General features: G+C 46.2%; 1 protein-coding gene across 1 annotated transcript in view; it reads left to right on the plus strand.

The window, feature by feature from the left end:
• Positions 1-21,448, plus strand: part of CSNK2A1 (casein kinase 2 alpha 1) — a 1,738,971-nt gene that overhangs the window by 1,610,498 nt on the left and 107,025 nt on the right. Inside the window, exon 13 of the mRNA XM_044090445.1 lies at positions 16,423-16,512. Coding sequence (XP_043946380.1) covers positions 16,423-16,512 — 90 coding nt within the window. The remainder of the gene's footprint in view (positions 1-16,422; positions 16,513-21,448) is intronic.

Here is a 21,448-nt window from a genome sequence, read left to right on the forward strand (position 1 = left end):
AACAGTGCAGTGGTAGAGAAATGCTTTGGATGTACAGCAAGTCCAATGTATTAATTTACAGTATGTGTAACAGTTTCAGAACATTTGAGAAATTGGAATAAAATAGGTTGGAGATGTGAAAGGGAGCAAGGGATCTTAGTGTCTGAATTAGAGTGGAGAGGAGTTAGTGAACTCTAGTAATTTAGTCTGCCTTACAAACAAAATGTGATTTTAGTAGAGAATGGGACTTGGAATAAGAGGGTGAGCCTTAAATTTCAGGGGGGACTCCCATAGTTTGGCCCCAAGAATTGAGAATGGTTGGCCAGAGGTAGCTTGGAGTGTGGGATTTGTACTTTAGTGTCTGAGTGGTTCAAGTTTCATACATTGTATGTGGGGGGGTCAAATTTCTTAGGTTGTGTATGGGGAGGTTAATGTTTTACTAGTTTTGGTTAAAGGAAGGAGAATATTTTCATGTAGGAATTTGAACAGTTGTGATCTTAGGAGCAGCTCTGCTCTTTGGTTAACTGGGAACCAGTTTGCCTTTTTCATTTTTATACAGTGGTGCTCATTTATTGGGACATGTTTAATAAATGTACATTTTATTTTCCAGTGTTTGAATAGTGGTGGAATGTTCAATAGAGGTTGCTGATATAAAAGGGGAGGTTGGATTTCAGTTGAGGATTTGATTCCTTTCCCTATTGCAGGTATGATTGCGTGAGAGAGAAAAGGGGATGTTTGTGTCCAGGAAAGTATGAGATTTATGTTGTGTGTGTTACTAAGGTGCAGATGAGTGAAGGGTCTAACCAGAGACAAAAATACTTGAAAGAGGAGTTGTGCTCTAAGGAATGGCTGTTGTGATAATAGATTTGGTTCTGATGTTATCCATGTCATTCTTTTTCACAGTAGGGTCTTGGATCAGACATCAATTCCGAGCCAACGACTTTTGCTTAGAAAGAGCCAAAGCTCAAGCTCCTCCCTCTCCCATAATCCCCTGCTGCCCTCTATCCCTCACATCTTGTTTGTTGAGTTCTGCTACAGACTTGATCCTTGGCTGTTGCTCAAGTAATGACAGATAAGTGCCTTTTCAAACTTGCTTTCAACTTGGTTTAAACTTAGCTTTAACTGTATTAGTTTCTTACCTTCCCTCCCTTAGACCTTGTTTTTTGGCTAGTGTAGTTTGTTTTTGCCCTCTTGTATATTAGGCATTTTGCCTTTTTTCTTAAGCTTATTTTTAGTTTTGTGGGTTTTTTTTAGTTATGTTTGTGCTCGTTTGTTTTTTAGTAGTTCGTTGTGTCAGAGAAACCCTCCGGGTTTAAGAACTGTTCATGTGGTCGGAAGATGCCCAATTCTGACTCGCCCAAGGAGTGCTTGTAGTGTTTAGAGGCTCTTGACTTGGAGGTTGAATGCGATGTGTGCAGCATTCAATCCCAGGCCCTTAGCGAAACGACACAATAAATGAATAAAAGGTAGGGGGGGGTCATTAAGTCCCCCCCAAGGCCTTCTCTTCTAATCTCAAACAGAAGGCCTCTCCTGTTTCTTCGGGGGCTCCGGAGATCTGACTTCAGCCCAGGCTGTATCAGATCCTAGGCTTTTGGATCCTTCTTCCAGATCTGACCAGTTTTGATCTGATTGCTTCTACCTCTTGAACTTCGGATCAGACAGGCATGTCGGGTCCTCCTATAGTTAGAGGATTCAGCTTTGCCTGGATCCCTATAGGCATTTGTTACCATTGGTTCCTAGACCTCGGAGCCAAACTCCAGAAATTAGACAGATTGTCAGAGTCCAAGCTAAGATGCCCAGCTAGGTCTTAGCCACTCATCCACTTCCTCCAGATCTTCCAGGAGGATGTTACCATTGGATATGGACTGGATGATGAGGAGGAGCTTCCTCAAAGCCCAGCTAGAGTTGGGGCTTCTACCATCCCCACCCAGCTAGGGTAGCCTGTCCAATCCCAGGTCACCATTTGCTTCTTACTCTAGGGGCCTCGGAATCTCAGGACCTGGAAACCTGCAGTGAGATTGTGAAGGTTTCGAGTCTTCCCTTTTTCTCAACTCCGGCAAGCTCCCTGGCCTGCTCTGTTCCTCCGTCCTGGGATCAGAGTGGGCCCTGTGTCAGAGTGGTCAGCACTGGCTCCCTGGGAATGGTGTCTGGCCCAGGCTTTTTGGACCGATCCCTACCCCTGGAGGCCGTTGCCCTGGACAGCTCAGGACTGGTATCGTCCGGGGGCTGCTGAGCTGTGTCTGGATCCATTTCTCCTTTCTGGGTGGCTTCACCCCCTGAGAAGGGTGGGGGGACCTTTTCCAGCCCATCGGCCTTCCGTGTGGTAGAAGACCTTCTCCAGGACTGGAGCATCACGTCCTGCTCCTCTGGGTTGATCCCACCCCTTTCTACCTTGGGTGACAAGGCCTCCCATCCTGTCCAGGTTCAGCCCCTCCCATACTAGCCTTCAGGGGGCTTCATCCCCTCACGGGATTCCCACATATTCCAAGTCCTCCCCAGAGCCCCCCATGGAGGAGGCACCTCGTAAGAGAAAGTGCAAGAAGAGGCACTTGGACTCAACCATGGAGTCCCTCACACAGGGCATGGACCTTGATGGAGACGGGTCTCCCAGATCTCCACCCAAAGATGTCTCCTTTGCAAACATCCTGGAGGTCCTTAGGCAAACAGGCAGATGGTCACCCCAACCTCCATCTTTGGAGGAGTCCATGTTTCTGAAGGCTTTCGGGATGGGCCCGTCTAGTTCCTGTATGTCATTCCATCCCCACCCTGATGACAAGCTGGTGGATCTTATTGCCAGTAGGGCTTGGAAGGAACCCGACACTGTGGAACCAGTACCTAAGCGAGCAGACAGTCTTTCTTGCCGTGCGGTGCCTGAAGCAAAAGCAGTTCGCAAGCGCCTGTCGACTGACTGCTGAGTTTTTCAATTTCGAATTTCAGATCCGAAGTCTTCATTAAAGCCAAGTACCCCGTTGGGGAAACTTTTTTCTTGCTCCAGACCAATGTCAGAAAAAGTTAATTGTATTTCTTGTGGGAAGCAAATACCTCATAAGGATTTTCATTCTTACTGTATCCCTTCCCTAGGACCTGACCATAACGTTGCTAGTTGTCTGTTTTGTGCTAGATTTAACCAACGCTCACTATTAAGCATTGGTACGATTTTACATTCCATTACTTTGGCAGAAGATTTAATTATATAATGCCGTTGGAACAGCCGACTACTGGAGTTTATAAAAAGCGCAAAGAAAAAAAAAAGGACAGGCATCAAAGATCCAAAACAGACGACGAGGCTTCTGCTAGACCTTTCGTCGGTTCTCAGTGAGGCACTTTCGCAGCCCCTGACGCCCGCTACCTCAGAGCCACAGGCCGCTTCCGACTCCCACGTGGAGCCGACTAAGCCGCTGGAAACTCAAGGTATTGGACACTTGGAAATTATTCCCTCAGATGGGTCCTGAGCCGCTGAGCAGGCATCTGCTTCTGAGGGTGTTTTCAGGCCTACACAGTTATATGTGAAACCTACTTCAGCTTCAAAGGCAAAGACTAAAGCAGCTCTAAAGACAAAGAAACAGGTACAGCATTTTCCTGGACAGGCCTCCATGCCTAAAAAAACGGATGCTTAAAACATCCGAAGACCTAATTACTTTGATCAGGGGTTCCCATCCCCCTCCTGATAAGAGGCCTAGGCAAGAGTTAGAATACGAATCTTCAGACCAGGTTTCCATTTCCTCTGATTCCTCCTTTGAACAGGAATATTCTCTTCCTCCCTATGAGGATTCTGATGCTGAAGAATCTATCCCTTCAGCGCCTCCTCCTGAGAATTATTCTTTTGGGGAGACACTGCATAGTATGAGAGAGCATTTCCACTGGGAGAGCCAAGATTACTCAGAATCCAAGAAAAGGCTCAGAGACTTCCTTTTACTGCCTCAGCACAGGCCCCCTTGCTATCCCACCTGTTTTAGACATTGTAGATGATGTATTTTCAGAGTCCAGTCTATTTACCACCAGCTCCTGTTAAGCCAGACAGATGCTATAGGGTTCCTGATTCACATACATTTCTTTATAAAAACCCTGCTGCTGACCCAGAAACCATCTCTCATGGTCCCAAAGGGGTCAAGGCTTCCACTGCAAAAAACCCTATCCCCTCTGATAGGGATTCTAGGGCCCCAGACAGATGGGGTAAAAAGATTTATACTTCTGCTACCTTGGCTGTAAGAGCCTTAAATTGCCAATTTCATATGCATAAATATCAGCAATATCTTATGTCATTGCTTAAACAGAAAATGTCAACAAATTCAGAATGTGCAGACAACAAAGAAATGCAGGATTTATTGCATGCATGCATGGTTTTGATTCTCTAGAGGCCTCCTGCAGGGGCCGCTGTTACAGGTTCTGTCATTAGGAGGCATGCTTGGTTAAAAGAACAGAATATGCCTGATCATGTTAAAGCAGAACTATTGGATGCTCCATTACAGCATGATACTTTGGTGTTAAAGCAGAAGAGGTATTGAAGAAAATGGAGGATAAAGCTAAATCTATGCAAACAGTCAAGGATTTCTTGCAGGTACAGCCTCCCAGATTTAGTAGGAACTGGCCTACAAAGAATTGGTCCTTTCCAGTGTCAGGCCACAGAGGCAGATACAGACACCCCAGAGGCAGATCACAGCCCCAAGGCTCATACAGGCCTAAACAATGGGGTGCTTCTACCTCCAAGAGCGGAGAGGAAAAATCACAGCCATGCAGGAAACAGTCTCAATGACTTCCCCCTTCCAGCACCAAGCACTTATCTTTTGGCAGCCCCTTTGGGGGGAAAACTAGCACTTTTTTCACAAAACTGGCACATGATCACCCAGGACAAATGGGTTCTAAATATAGTATCACAAGGCTACAGGTTCCATTTTCACACCCTGCCAAGGCCAAACGGTATGCCAGATCTGCCACGCAATCAATGGACAGAGGCACAAAAACAAGTTTCATCCCTCATGGACATGAGGGCCATTCAACAAGTGCCAGAGCAAGAGCAGGGACAAGGATTCTATTCAAGACTGTTCTTGGTACCCAGAAAGGACAAAGCCTGGAGACCAGTACTGGACCTATCTATTCTAAACATATCTGGATATTCCAAAATTCAAAATGTTGACTCTACAGCAGCTTCTGCCCATGTTGGGCAAGAAGGCTTGGCTTGTGACTTTAGATCTAAAAGAGGCATACCTGCATGTCCCAGTCAGACAAACATGCAGAAGATACCTCAGATTCAAAGCTGGCTCAATGCACTACCAATTCTCTGCACTGTCCTTTGGCTTATCTACTGCGCCCAGGGTCTTCACAAAGTGCCTGGCACCAGTAATTGCATACTGCCAACAAAGAGGAATACAAATATATCCTTACTTGGACGACTGCCTCATTCAAGCAGAGAACAAGGATATTCTACTACAGTATCTGACGTTTGTAAAGAGATTACTGCCATGCCTAGGGTACACAGTCAACGAACAAAAATCAAAACTCTCAAGAGATAATATTCCTGGGTGCAAGCTTAAATACAACTGCCCAGATGGCTTATCTCACGCCAGACAAGCGAAGACAACTCACTACCTATTTCAAACTGTTGGCAACAATGGCCCAGTTATCTGCAAGAACAATTCTGCAGGCTTTGGGCTTCGTGGCATCCTGCATCCTACTAATTCCATATGCAAGACTGCATATGAAGAAACTTCAATGGTACCTAAAAAGTGTTTGGATTCAACATTACCACAGCCTGGAAACAATAGTTACTCTCATTCCCTGCCTGCAACAGGAGTTTCGATGGTGGGTGAAGGCCTGTCACCAGAACAAGGGACAGCCATTCACTCTACCCCCAGCCACACAGACATTAACAACAGATGCATCGGATTATGCCTGGGGAAGCCCACATGGCAGGAAGATGTATTCAAGGCACATGGTCCACAAACCAAATGCATCTACATAGCAATCAAAAAGAGATGCTAGCTGTTCAAAATGCCCTGACAGCCTTCAAAGACCTACTTCATCCGGGACAACTACTGATAGACAAGACAATACCACGGTCATGTGGTACATAAGCAGGGAGGCACTCATTCCTACCCCCTTTGCAGACTAGCCATGACTTTGTGGGACACAGCATTGACTTACCAAGTACATCTGCAGGCACAATTCCTGCCAGGAAAGAAAAACTAACGTGTAGTGAGCAAGACTGGAAGACCTTGTCTGCAGTTAGGATCAAAGCACTCCTCCAAGGTCGTTTCCTAAGATCCAACGAGGAGCTAAGATGATGTGGTTATGGAAGTCACAGTTTTCCTTCCAGGACATGCCTGATGATTCCGCTAAAAGAGGCATATGGAGAGGATTCAAAGACAGCTGCCACCCTAGAGGCAGGGGGAATCCGCAAAGTCAGGGCTCCAAGGAGCCTTTCTCTGAGCAGCCCTTTCAGCCCTTCTGAAGCATTGCCCGACCTCCCTGCCCTGGAGGCAGTTGGGAGTAATCTTTCCCTTCACGCACTAGCCTGGACAAGCATTGCCCTCAATCAGTGGGTGTTAGACATTTTCAGGGGTTGTTTTATTCCCTTTTTTCAACCCCCTCCAATATATAGGCATCTCTCCCAATGTACCACCCCGCCAGAGAGAGAGTTAATCTTCAAGGAAGTTCAGCAACTTCAAAACAAGCCATCCAAGTGGTCCCAGTAGGACAAAGAGGATCCAGAACTTACACTCGCTTCATTTTAGTACCAAAAAACACCAGGGATCTACCTGCATCCTGTTTTGGACCTCGGCAAGTTGAATCTATTGGTCAAGAGGTCCAGGTTCCGGATGGTCACTGTTCAGTCCATTCTGCCTCCCTTGCGCAAGGATGAATGGATGTGCTCAGTGGATCTCCAGGATGTCTACTATCCCATCAAAATAGACAGGTGGTCAAGGAGATACCTTCACCACCAGTTAGTGGCCAATCATCACCAGTTCAGAGTCTTGCCCTTTGGACTTGCTACAGCACCCTGAGTGTTTACCAAATCTATGGCAGTGATGGCAGCTAACCTGAGACTGCAGGGATTCCAGGTGTTTCCCTACTCACGGCACCACCCATGATGCATTGACTGTCGCAAGCCATCCAATATGTCCCACTCCTGTTCATCTAATTGGGGAAAACAGTAAACGTCTCAAAGTCGAATCTGGTTCTGATGCAAACTTTAGAGTTCATAGGAGTCAAGCTAGACTCTACAATTCAGAGATTACAGCATTACCATCAGAGTACAGCTGATCTGGGTGCAGGTCATCCAAGTCCTAAATCTTTAGAATTCTCCAGTCCACTTGATTCTTTGGACTCTAGGATCCATAGCTGCAGCCATACAGCTTGTGCCACTGGCAAGGTACCATATGCAAGTTCTACAGTGGACCTTGGCGGTTCAGTGGTCCGTTCTATGTCAACCTATGTCCATAAAATTGACGCCAGTGTGCAGACGGCACCGCCTTTGGTGGCTTCAGTCTCAGGATCTCATTCTAGGCAGGCCCTTTTCACTCCCTCCACCCAAGGCTACAGTGACACGGATGCTTCCCTGTTTGGGGGACGTTTCCGGGGTGAATAGTACAAGGCAAATGGTCCCCCATAGAGACCCAATTGCACATAAACGTCTTGGAGATGAGTGCAGCCTTAACATTGCAAGCCTTTCAGGATTGCCTCCCTCTGGGTACGGTTGCAATTCAGACAGATAACATGGCAGTGGTCTGGTATATCAACAAACGAGGGAGCACCATCTTGGTGTGCAGAGAGGCCATAAATGTGTGGGAATGGGAGATGTCCTCAAGGCACTTTCTTCTTGCAGCGCACATACCCAGGGACTCCCAAGTGTTGGCCAACACACTCAGTAGAACCATATTGAGTCCTCATGAGTGGTCCCTCAGTCCAGTGGTGGCGAAGCAGATTTTCAATCATTGGAGGCAACCATGCTGCGATCTCTTTGCCTCCCCTACCAACAACAAATGCAGTATGTACTTTGCCCTGATCCCCCACCCAGGGAGTCACCTAGGGCTGCCCTAGTCCACGATTGGCCTCAGGGTCTCCTCTATGCTTACCCTCCTATTCCTCTTATCCCCAAAGTTTTGCAGAAAACGTGACGTCTGAGGACATCTCTGATCCCTCATTGCCCCGTTCTGGCCTCATCGGCCGTGGTTTCCCTTCCTAAGGTCTCATCTGAAGTATCCTTCTTGGATACTGGATTCCCTTCAGGGTCTGATGTCCCATCCTTAGGGGCTTCCTTTTCCCAATCTTCGGACCCTTCGTTTTACAGCATGGTTTCTCCTATTCCAGTGATTTTTAAGCAGTTCAGGCTAGCTTCCCCCATCAAGAATTCTAATCCTAGCCTCCCAAAAACCTTCCATCAGAAAAGTTTATAGTAGCAAATGGAAAAGGTTTTCAGTCTGGGCTAAGAGCTGGAATCTTGACCCTTTTTCTGCTTCTGTGCCAGATATTCTTTTGTTCTTGTCTTCACTTTTTCAGGAAGGGGCAATTCTTTCTACTATAAAGCTTCATTTGGCTGCCATTTCCAATTTTCATGAGAGTAGCGAACCTACGTTCTGTTCCAGACTCTCTAAAACTTTCATGAACGGCATTTTCCTTTTAAGACCACCTGTTTAAGGATCCATCTCCTCCTTGGGATCTAACATTAGTGCTGCATTCTGTGACTCGACCATTTGAACCTGTGGATTTTATGCTATTTCAAATTTATGTCATGGAAAATGTCTTCCTAGTGGCCATAACCTCAGCTTAGAGGGTGTCTTAGCTGCAAGCCCTTTCAGTTGCTTACCCATATATATGGTCTTTCCCAAAGATGGTGTCTCTGAGAACAAATCCATCCCTTTTGTCCAAGGTTTAAACTGAATCCAGTCTGAATCAATCTATCCAGTCACCAGTTTTCTTTCCCATTTATTCCAATAAACAAGAGTACATTCTGCATGCGTTGGATGTACATGGGTAGTTGCAATTTTATCTGCATAGGACAGGACTAAGGAATATCGCAAGTCAGACCAGCTCTTTGTGGCTTTTTCCCCCAAATAGACGTGGCCTTCCAGTTTTTAAGGTGACCATTTCTAAATGGATCTACTAGCTATATCTCCACAGTCTATGCCAAGAAGCATCTTGGAGTTCCGTGAAAGGGTAGAGCTCATTCTACTTGGTCAGTGGCTACTTCCTCACCCTTCATGGCCAGACTCTCCATTGATATTTGTGCTGCCGCCACTTGGTCTGATGTTCACAGCTTTATAGCTCATTACAAGCTAGATTTAGTTTCCAGGAGCAGGGCTTCCTTTGTCTCCACAGTGCTCCGGCATGTCCTTCCTTGAGGCCACCCCTGGTGCATAGTAGCTAGGGACTCTGGCACTTCTGTGAGGAAGGATGACATGGATAACATAGAGTTATGTACTTACTATAACTTGGCATCTGTGTTATCCTGTGTCATCATTCTTCACATTTCCCTCCCCCCATCCCCCTTCCTTGTTGGCTCTTCTGAGGAAGTTGGAGTGTTGTGGTATCTAGGACTGTTTTCTTTTCTACCTTTTTGGTTGTAGTGATAGTGACGGTCATCAAACTCAATCTGAGGGTTAGAGGGCAGGCAGGGGATTATGGGAGAGGGAGGAGCTTGAGCCTTGGATCTGTCCAAGCTAAGGTTGCCAGCTGTGATCCAATGTCTGATCCAAGACCCTGCTGTGAGGAATAATTACATAAGATAAAACAGATGCCAAATTATGACAAGTACATAACTCCACCCTTGATCTGCTGAGTTTTTGTTTAGTAACAAAAAGCATAGGTTTAGTTTTGGATGCATTTAGTGTGAGGTTTTTAATGGTAATCCCCTCACTGAGGCAATTGTCAGATTGTAGATCTTGCTGTAAGGTAGTTGGCATAAGATATAATAGATCGATAGGTTTACAACTGTCACTGTATGTGGGGTTTGTGTTTCTATAATAGGAGCACTAAAATTAATGAGATATACTATCAGTTACAGAATTGTAGTGAGCCTGTTAAGGACATAGAAAGAGACCTGGGAGTACGAGTTGCTAGCTACTATGCGACTTATATCATGTGAAAGAGGAGTTTTAGCATGTCATTCCAGCATGACGAAGAGCCTGTAAAGCCTAGCTCTAGACAAGCTGTAGTCAGGTCCCAAGGGAGATAGTGGAGTTGGGAGGTACTAATGTAGCATGATTGAGATGTAAATAGTCCGATAGATTTTCTGCAGAATTGGTACGGGATGAAATGTATATAACCTGTCAGTCAGTAAATGATGGAAAGATGTAGAGGTAGATGGGTTTGGGCAGAAGCCAAGAGGAATGGGAAGCTTGGTGCAAGCAGGGATTGGCTGCGTATTAATGGAATGCAATACTGTGGGGAGGTTAGATGGGTAATGTAATTGGGGCATCCTGATAGGAAAGGAGTGGTTATGATTTTATATTATGGACTAAATGTAGATTATGCAGAGACATTAAGAAGTTTGAGGGCAGTGAAAGGAATTTGAAAAGGAGATGGAAGAGTCTGGTGGTGATATCTTAATGTAGTATGTTGCCCAGAATTAGACTGATAGGAATGGTAGTGCTAAGAAACCAGTTCTCCTGCCCTAGACATAAGAGCAGGAAACAGGCAGGTTAGGTAGATTTCAGTAGGTATATTCTGGTTGTGAGATGGAAGGTGTGTGTTTATTGGTCCAAATCCCATCAGATCATGTGATGGTAGTTGTGCAATGACCTTGGGGACAGATAAGAGGTGGAGTTTGAACCCAGGTCAGTGGAGAGGGTTAGAGCAGGTGATTTTAAAACCCGCCCGGGGAAAAAAAAAAAAGTAAAAAGATCCAAAATTTGAAAAACTAATCACCCTTATTCTGATTTTTTTTTCAAAAGCATGGAGTTTTTGGGTGCTTTTTGGGTTTTGGAACCCCCACGAGGGAAATTTCAATTTTCTTGTTAAGGGATTCTAAAATAAAGTCAATTTTTAATGTCACTGAGGGGTTTTTTGGGCATTAGGAGCACTAAAATTAAAGGAAATACTAAATTTTTTGGACCGAAACAAGAAAAGACCAAAAAGTTGCACTACTATAACATACATTGGAAAAAGGATTTTTTTAGCTTCCAATTAAGATTAAAACCAGCCTTTAAAAAGGATAGTCCGAAGGAAAGGTTTTTTATTTGGGGGGTAAAAGAGGAGATGATAAAATAGTTCCCAAATTCTGGAGAAATTTGGGAAATTTCCTTCAGGCCGTTAATTAAAGATCTGGTAGTTTTCAGCAGAATACAGCTTTGATCCACCTGTTTTTTCACACCGCACAACAGAGCAGTTCCTCAGGAGGGAATCCAGAATGTAAAACCCCTCAAAAGAAACCACCCATTACCAGCCTGGGACTTGAACTTTGTGTAGAAAAATTGACTCTATCACCTTTTGAACCAGCAGCAACAACAGACCTGCAACACCTGTCATGGAAAACTGCTTTCCCTACTGGCAATTACTTCAGCAAGGAGGTTCAGGAGACACAGGCCTTAATGGCAGTGCAACCCTTTCTAATCTTCCACCAAGATAGTGTCCATGAGGACTAATCCTACATTTATGCCTAAGGTGGTATCCAGAGTGTCTGCGACAGACGATCACCTACCTGCAGCTAACACCAGCCCACAAAACAGAGGGAAAAGAATGCACCTTGGATGTACATAGACAGCCCTAAGCTACTACTTGGACAGAACAAAAATAGCGAAGGAGCTGACCAACTTTTAAGTAGCCTATGCAACAGGAAGGGAAGGAAAAGCTATTTTCAAACAGACAATCTCAAATGGATAGGAAATTGCATACGTTTCTGTTACTCCTTCCATGAAGAAACAAATTCACAGAACATAAGACCTCATTCTACAAGGGCAGCAGCCACTACCACAGCCTTCTTCACTGGTGGGAGGGGCGCTACCAAGATACGATATTGAGAGGCGGCCACTTGGACCTCCGCAGCATACATTTGCCAAGCATTATAATTTCTACCTCTATATTCCAGATCCTGAGCAGGGTTTGCCACTGCTGTACTGCAGTAAGGGGATCCTAAACACACGCATAATCTACCTTTTATCCTCCTCCCTAGTTGGCTATGGTATTCTACCCAGTTAGTTAAAGAGGACTGCAGATGCATCCATGAAGGACACATAGTACAGTTTTGTACCTACCATGGTATAAATGTAGATGTCCTAATTGGATAGCATCTGCAGTCAGGATTACCCTCCCTCCTTCCCTCTGTGGTACTCCTAGGGTGTTTACCCTTCTAATAGCTAGCTAGTGGGGACTTCTTTCATGGTGTATTTGTTTGTATTTATGTACATACATGCTTATTTTTGCGGTTTACTCCTCTATCTTTTGGAAACATTGGCATCTATCCAAAATTTTAGCCTTCTAGAGGGCTTCTGGCATCTGGGGCAAGAAACACTGGAAGAAAATGGCGCCGGGCTGATGCTTATATACCCCGAAGGCCAACAGAGATGACGCCGGGTGAAGTGCGACATCAGCCGAAGCCGGACCCGGACTTTGGAATCCGGCCGACTGAAGGGCTGCCTGACGACAGGACAACCCAGTTGTTATGACTGCAGATGCTATCCAATTCGGACATCTACATTTATGGTAGGTACAAAACTGTACTTTTGCCTCTGCTACCTTTGGACTGAGGGCAGTTAATTATCTGGCACACTTTACCTGCCTTCAAAGGCACTTTGTCAAAGAACTCGCCACTTCCCATATGGAGTTGTTGCTGCAGGAAGACCTCAAGAAGGTGTCTCCCAAGCTCTCTATTCTGATGTCCCTTGCTAATTCCTAGAGGTTAATTTCCAATCCAGTGGAAACTACCTCTCAAGAGGCAGGTACTGGCATAGCTATAAGGCGGCATGCTTGATTACAACTATGCGGGTTTGCAAAGGCCTTGAAAGCATCTTTTCCCAATGCTGTTTTTTTCTGTGAAAGTCACTAACGTGTAGTGAGCAAGACGGGAAGACCTTGTCTGCAGTTAGGATCAAAGCACTCCTCCAAGGTCGTTTCCTAAGATCCAACGAGGAGCTAAGATGATGTGGTTATGGAAGTCACAGTTTTCCCTCTTCCAGGACATGCCTGGATGATTCCGCTTAAAAGAGGCATATGGAGAGGATTCAAAGACAGCTGCCACCCCAGAGGCAGGGGAATCAAGAAGTCAGGGCTCCATGAGCCTTTCTCTGAGCAGCCCTTTCAGCCCATCTGAAACATTGCCCGACCTCCCTGCCCTGGAGGCAGTTGGGAGTAATCTTTCCCTTCACGCACTAGCCTGGACAAGCATTGCCCTCAATCAGTGGGTGTTAGACATTTTCAGGGGTTGTTTTATTCCCTTTTTTCAACCTCCTCCAATATATAGGCATCTCTCCCAATGTACCACCCCGCCAGAGAGAGAGTTAATCTTCAAGAAAGTTCAGCAACTTCAAAACAAGCCATCCAAGTGGTCCCAGTAGGACAAAGAGGATCCGGAACTTACACTAGCTTCATTTTAGTACCAAAAAACACCAGGGATCTACCTGCATCCTGTTTTGGACCTCGGCAAGTTGAATCTATTGGTCAAGAGGTCCAGGTTCCGGATGGTCACTGTTCAGTCCATTCTGCCTCCCTTGCGCAAGGATGAATGGATGTGCTCAGTGGATCTCCAGGATGTCTACTATCCCATCAAAATAGACAGGTGGTCAAGGAGATACCTTCACCACCAGTTAGTGGCCAATCATCACCAGTTCAGAGTCTTGCCCTTTGGACTTGCTACAGCACCCTGAGTGTTTACCAAATCTATGGCAGTGATGGCAGCTAACCTGAGACTGCAGGATTCCAGGTGTTTCCCTACTCACGGCACCACCCATGATGCATTGACTGTCGCAAGCCATCCAATATGTCCCACTCCTGTTCATCTAATTGGGGAAAACAGTAAACGTCTCAAAGTCGAATCTGGTTCTGATGCAAACATTAGAGTTCATAGGAGTCAAGCTAGACTCCAATTCAGAGATTACAGCATTACCATCAGAGTACAGCTGATCTGGGTGCAGGTCATCCAAGTCCTAAATCTTTAGAATTCTCCAGTCCACTTGATTCTTTGGACTCTAGGATCCATAGCTGCAGCCATACAGCTTGTGCCACTGGCAAGGTACCATATGCAAGTTCTACAGTGGACCTTGGCGGTTCAGTGGTCCGTTCTATGTCAACCTATGTCCATAAAATTGATGCCAGTGTGCAGACAGCACCGCCTTTGGTGGCTTCAGTCTCAGGATCTCATTCTAGGCAGGCCCTTTTCACTCCCTCCACCCAAGGCTACAGTGACACGGATGCTTCCCTGTTGGGGGGGCGTTTCCTGGGTGAATAGTACAAGGCACATGGTCCCCCATAGAGACCCAATTGCACATAAACGTCTTGGAGATGAGTGCAGCCTTAACATTGCAAGCCTTTCAGGATTGCCTCCCTCTGGGTACGGTTGCAATTCAGACAGATAACATGGCAGTGGTCTGGTATATCAACAAACGAGGGAGCACCATCTTGGTGTGCAGAGAGGCCATAAATGTGTGGGAATGGGAGATGTCCTCAAGGCACTTTCTTCTTGCAGCGCACATACCCAGGGACTCCCAAGTGTTGGCCAACACACTCAGTAGAACCATATTGAGTCCTCATGAGTGGTCCCTCAGTCCAGTGGTGGCGAAGCAGATTTTCAATCTTTGGAGGCAACCATGCTGCGATCTCTTTGCCTCCCCTACCAACAACAAATGCAGTATGTACTTTGCCCTGATCCCCCACCCAGGGAGTCACCTAGGGCTGCCCTAGTCCACGATTGGCCTCAGGGTCTCCTCTATGCTTACCCTCCTATTCCTCTTATCCCCAAAGTTTTGCAGAAAACGTGACGTCTGAGGACATCCCTGATCCCTCATTGCCCCGTTCTGGCCTCTACTGTTGGTTCAGAAGAGTGGTATGCCCATGGTTCTAGATGAAATAATGTAGAATTTAATGCCAATTTATTTAGAACATCAGTGAAGAGCTGTTTGGCAGAAAAACGGTGACAAACGTGTGAATTTTTGTGCTGGGCTGCCAGCTGCCACCACTTTATTTGCCTAAGCAGTCTGTCTGGATCCATTACTGTTGCAGTTTTTTACCCTACTTGAAAGAATGCTGGAGAGCACCTGTTGCATACTTTAGATGTGCATGTTGTAAATGAGCAGCTTTTTATTTCCTTCAGATAAGGAAAAGAAGGCTTGCCTGCCGAGAACAGGCAGAATAAGCTTGACTGGTCCACTGAACTACCTTTTGTCGTAATTACACCAAACTACTGCAAGGCCCTGTTAAAGTTAATTTTACAAATTGTATCTGCAGTATATTGGCAGCAGCACAGACAGTAGTCATTGCTTTCACAGAACACTGCAAACTGTCTGTGGCTAAGATAAGTTTGCTGTGGCTTGGCTGTGCTACTGGGATCTTGTAATTAACTTGACACCCCCATAAGTAACCTAGTACTGCTTGGAATTCTACCCGTATGTGATGACTGGTTACTGCAGTGGTCCTTAAGTTGTGTGAAGTAGTCACTGTAACCGAAGATCTTTAGGGAGAGCTAAGAATAAAACTAATGTCTATGCTCCCTTAATTGTTTTACTAGTTGTTGGGTAGTTCAGTTCACAAGTATTTTCAGAAACCGCTGCATGTTAAGTTATAGTTTCATTACCTTTTCCTGTATAGGCATATTTGCATATACCTGTAGAATTTCTATCATAAGTACACAATCTGTTGTAGTTTGTTAGTCTTGAACTGGAGGGGTTACATGCTGGCTTAACTTGTATATAGGTCTTGTATTATTGACATAAGACCACAGCTGGTTATTACAGAGAATGAAGGCAGCTGTTGAAAGACATCTGGATTGGTGCAGCTTTGCTGATAAGCAAACCCAGCTGTTGTGACCTGCTGTTAAAAGGACATCTCCTTGAAGACTTGCTGTTACCATGAGAATCTCTTATTTGCAGAAGTGTGCTTGTATTTGATATTTGGAGGTAAGCTGGAAGGCTTGAGTGATGGACACATTTGTGTACAGTATGTGATATCATCAGACACTTGCCTCAGGGGACAGAAGTGGTGCATTTACTATGCATAGAAGGGATGATTCCAATCACTGACTCATTCAGGAGGGTCCTCTCAGAAGTTATTCAGTATATTCACTCGCTTGTTATTGTCTGTTGATTTCGCAGAGCACGTCTTCCTTGAAACTAGAATGTTGCTGTCTTACAAACAGATGTCTAAGAAATTGTACTTGAATGTTTCACCTTTTTTTTTTAATTCTGCCAGCCAAATGATTGATAGATGCTTAGCTTTGTTTTTTGTTTAGAGAAGTCAGAAATGCTGGAAAATTGAAAGTAATTGTAGTCCTGTTTAATTTACAACTTTTTTTTCATGCAGACCCCATAGTAAAAGACCAGTCAAGAATGGGTCCATCTGGCAACATACCAAGTGGCAGCACTCCAGTTAGCTCCGCCAGTATGATGTCAGGTGAGTAGATTAGTAGTTTGTTTCTCTTGATTACAGACATGTGATGTACCGGCGGTAGCCTTAACTACCACCATAGATGTGCTGCTTTATTCTGTTAATTAACTTGTGGGATGTAATAGTACCAAAGGGATAAAGAAAAAAAAATACAACGAGGAACTACCTGCTTCATGAATGTCTGCAGTGCCTGTGTTTTGGACTGGGCCCTGCCGAAGTGCTGTCATATTGACAGTATAATAATGGTCTGAGGTAAGCTTTCCCTCCCTTAGGAAAAGAGTTGTAGGAAGTGTATTCTACTGTACAGTAAAAGGACCCAAGGGTAGAGATCAGAAGCTTCACTGCTTGGAGTTTTTTGTGGATGTTTTTGGAGGAAAGTCACTGCTAGGCAGTAACACTGCCTTTTTTCAGTTTACATTTTTCCCTCATCGATTCTACATCAGTTTACAGATTGGGGGACCAACTTGTAGGAGGGTGGGACAGGAAGAGGCTAACACTATCTGGTAGTCAGTAATCCCCAAAAAATGCAAACAAAAAAAGTGGGATTTTGTCACCCTGTATGGCAGCTGGAGGTTCTATTATGTCTGTCACTTTCATGCATTCTTTGAAACATGTAGTGCAACTTTCTTCTATCACACTGACTTGTTCGTGTGTCCTGTCTTTTCCTTGTGTATGGGTTTGTATTCAGTGTACCAATTCTGCCAACCAGAAGTTCTAGAAATTAGTGTGTCTCCTGTAATGCACTTAACACAGGACTTGTGCAAACAAGGTACTGATGTAAGCAAGCATGAAGACTCCGTTTTATTTTTTCTTACATTGCCCTGGGCTCTCTTAAGTCCTTCTGTATATTTTACACGGCTCCAAACTTGCCAAATGAAAATGGCTGCTGTTTAATTGCCACACACACACACACACACACACACACACACACACACACACACACACACACTGATTGCTGTTTATCTCCAACACACAAGTTGATTGCTGTTTATCTCAAAAGCACTTGTCAGCTGATAGCTTGAGTATGGGTAGGCAAATGGTCCTTAATGATTTCTACTCCCAGGGCTTTCTTGTCTGGTTGCAGATTTTATTTTATTTTATTTTTTTATTTTACATTTGTTGACCGGGAAAGTCCGACTAGGTTCCACAGATCCTGTTTTCAGTGGAGGCCCGGTCCAGATCATGAATGTTAACGGAGTCATTTCCCACAGAAAATTGTATGCTGTTAAAAGTGGAAAATGAGATGATGTAATGTGATCCTATCTCGCCTACATTCATTACTGACGGGCTTGGAGCCGAGAATCTGCTCCGACTCTGCCGCTATAACTAGCATGAAGTCTCTCATTGGCTGGGCTAACCCTGTATCCCAGGATGCACCACGCCCAAACCCCCAGATCTCGTTTGCCGCTCCTAGAGTAACAACGTGGTCTCGACTTGGCTGTGGCTAAGTACCCTCTCTTTTTTGACTTTAACTGTTTGCTCGAGTTATTATTTCCAAAAAGCTATTTTAATAGCTACGTTGTCTGTTTCCCTTTTTGTGATTGATTGTGGTTTTTTGTGTGGTAGTCCTTCTGTTTGGCGGGCTAGGCCTGTTTAAGTTAGAGGGCCTTTGCCCTATCTTGTGTCTTTAGTGTTCGGGAGTTTAAGTTAGAGCCCTTTCCACCCTCCCTCCTTGTGTTGCTGAGTGTGCAGTCGTGTTTCCTTATGTCTGGCAAGGAACAAAAAGAACATAAGCCATCTGGCTTTAAAAAATGCGCCAAATGTGCGTATAAAATGTCTTTGACTGATGACCACGCCATCTGTGTTTATTGTCTTGGTTCCATACACTTGCAGGAATCCTGCAGTGTTTGTCATGCCTTCTCTTCCAGGGTTTTACAGGAGAGAAAAAATAAGCTTATCCTTAAGGGTTTGATTAAACCCTCCTTTGAGGAAACTTTAGCATCTTCTCCCCCCCTCAGAGAAATCCAGGTCTAAGACTAAAAAGAAGTCTCCGGCTAGTTCATAGGAGCCTCCGGAGAAAAAGGTCAAAAGCTATATCTCCTTCCTCTGCTCCACTGGTCTCGGAGCCGCAGGAGGTACTGTCTAAGGCTATGTCTCCTTCCTCGGCTCCACTGGTCTCCGAGCCGCAGGAAGTCTTGTCTGTTTCGGGGTCTGCTTCTTCGCCTCCACGGTCATCGGCACTGAAGGAGGTTGCAATGGTTCTCGAGCCTGCTTCGGCACCGATCCATTTGGAGCCGATTCGGAGCCGTTCCCCCAGTCTTGTCTCTGTTCCGACAGAGAAGGTTTCTCGACCCCCTTCTGTGTCCTCCAAGTCCTCCAGGCTGTTGGATTCGGATGTGGATAGGGAGGTCCAGAGGCTCCTCCAGTCGCCAGTGTTAACTAAATTATTTTCGGCTCCAGCCCAGTCGGCTCCAGAGCCAGCCACGATATCGGTTCAGTTTCTTCTTCCTCCGACAACCTCAGTGTCGTCGGAGCCGGAGTCTGCCGAATTGAGTGAAGCCCTTGGGTCGGCTCCGAAACCTCCTGCTAGTCTTTCGTATCCGACCTCTGCTCCAACCTTTTCCATCCCTTCTACAGGTTTCGGTACTCTGGTGTCCTCAGTCGAACCCGAGGGGGATACATCGGGGCTTCAGGCTTCGGCTCCGAGTCTCCCCCTTGGTGCTTCGGCTAGGGGTACCCCGACTCCAGTCATGGTCTCGGAGGCGGGTTTTTCGTCCAATTCTGGTGGACCTGCCTTCGAGGCTATGAGGAGCGCGCTGGCCAAGTTCGTAGTGACTTCACCTGAATTGGCAACTCCATCCCCAGACGCTGCAACTAGAGCTTCTGGTGCACCCCTCTCTCTGGACAGCGGGGCTCCTAGGCCTGAGCATGCCTCCATGTGTGGTCCCCTGCTTTCTGAGGGCCCTTCAGAGTCTGTGCCTGAGGAGCCTCCCAGGAAGAAGTTGTGTAAGAGGAAGCATGTAGACTTCCCAGATGAGTCTGTCACCTCGGACACCGACCTCGATGATGCAGAAGGGTCCCTGAAGTCGTCCTCTGATGATGTCTCGTTCTCCGATATCCTGGAGATCTTGAGACAGCGGGGTGACTGACCATCCAAAAACCCTTCTGAGGAGGAGTCTGTCTTCCTGAAGGCCTTCGGAGCCCAGCCTTCCGCCTCCTGGGTGTCTCCACCCTTTGATGAGTTATTGGATCTTATTTGTTGAAAGGTGTGGGAACACCCTGACTCTGTGGAGCCAGTTCCTAGCCGCCCCAATAAGTTCTTATCTGCGCCTCCTGGAAAAGAATTTTTGACCAAGGGAATGGATGCTATGGTGGTGGCGTCTGCCACTCAGCAGGACGTGGCAGAGGTTTCTACTTCCATCCATCCTCCTAATAAGGATTCTAGGAGCATGGATAGGTATGGGAAGCTTACCCTGTCTTCAGCGACCTTTACCTTGCGGTCGCTGAATTACTTGTCATTTTACGCGGCTCCAAAGGGATCTCATAAAGGAGTTGGGAGATACCCTGTCGGGTAACTTGCCTGAGGCGTTGGCCCAGTCTAACGCCCAGCTGTCTACCTTTTCTTCCATCGTCAACTTGTCCATGAGGCTCATATCTTATGCAGCCGAGGGGGCGGGTAGAGCAGCGAGTTCGGGCATAGCCCTGAGGAGGCAAGCTTGGATGTGCTTGTATCATTTTGCGGAGGCTTTCAAGTCTTCTTTCACGGACGCCCCATTCGACGGGTCCTCCCTTTTTGGACCCAAAGTGAAAGACACCCTCACTAGATGTGAGCAGGAGGGTAAGACTTTGTCTGCCGTTGCGGCCTGTTTTTCACTTCCCACTAGACCTTATCCCAAGGCTCAGAGGGGAGGGAAAATGTGGTTCAGAAAGTCTCAAAAGTCTTCCCCTGCCCATCAAAGTGACACCCCCTCCAGGGGCAGAGAAGGGGGGAATTTTAATGGAAGGCGTCGCCCTAGAGGCGGTGGAGGCCCCTGCAATACAGGAGACCGCGAGTCCTTTCGTGGTTCCTCCTACCAGCATCCCTGAGGGATTTACCCGACTGCGGAGCCAGTCGGGGGTCATTTTTCAGAGCATCTTTAGGCCTGGGAGTCCATCACTCAGGATCGATGGGTGCTTCGTATCATCACCGGAGGTTACACCATTCCCTTTATCCCCCCCATCAAGGAAAATCCCGGACGTTCCACCCAGTCAGCGGGATCAGGCAGCAATAGAGGTCTCAAAGCTCCTAGGAAAAGGAGTCATCCAACCAGTCCCCGCAGACCAGATCGGATTAGGAATTTACTCAAGATTATTTTTGGTGCCAGAAAGAACAGGGGACTTAAGACCTATTCTGGATCTCAGCCGTTTAAACCGCTTTGTAAAGAAGTCCAAGTTCCGAATGGTCACGTTGCAATCCATTTTCCCCTTGCTGGAAAAAGGAGTTTGGATGTGCTCCATCGACCTCAAGGATGCCTATTATCACATCAAGATAAACAAGGCTTCCAGGAATCATTTACGCTTCCGGCTGGGAGCCAGTAATTTTCAATTCCGGGCCCTGCCCTTTGGTCTCACCACAGCCCCCAGGGTGTTCACCCAAGTGTCTGGCAGTGGTGACAGCTCACCTGAGACGTCTAGGTTTCCAGGTGTTTCCTTATCTAGACGACTGGCTCCTCACCGCCCCCACCAGGCATCTACTTGTTCAAGCCACGAGAGCTACTGTCGAATTGGGCCATCTACTAGGGATTTCATTCAACTCGGCAAAATCTGTATTGCTGCCATCACAGTTTGTTGCCTTTATCGGCGCAGAGCTAGACTCTGTAGAAATGCGAGCTTTCCTACCGGCCGAGAGAATAAAAGTGTTACAGGCCCAAGTTCTGGCTTTACTACCCCGGGAAAAAGCCCAAGCCAGGATGGTTCTTCAGTTGTTGGGATCAATGGCGGCTACCATTCTTCTAGTTCCGCT

The sequence above is a fragment of the Protopterus annectens genome, chromosome 12.part0 (assembly GCF_019279795.1).
Source record: "Protopterus annectens isolate FY-2018-M chromosome 12.part0, PAN1.0, whole genome shotgun sequence".
In the NCBI taxonomy this organism is placed as follows: domain Eukaryota; kingdom Metazoa; phylum Chordata; order Ceratodontiformes; family Protopteridae; genus Protopterus; species Protopterus annectens.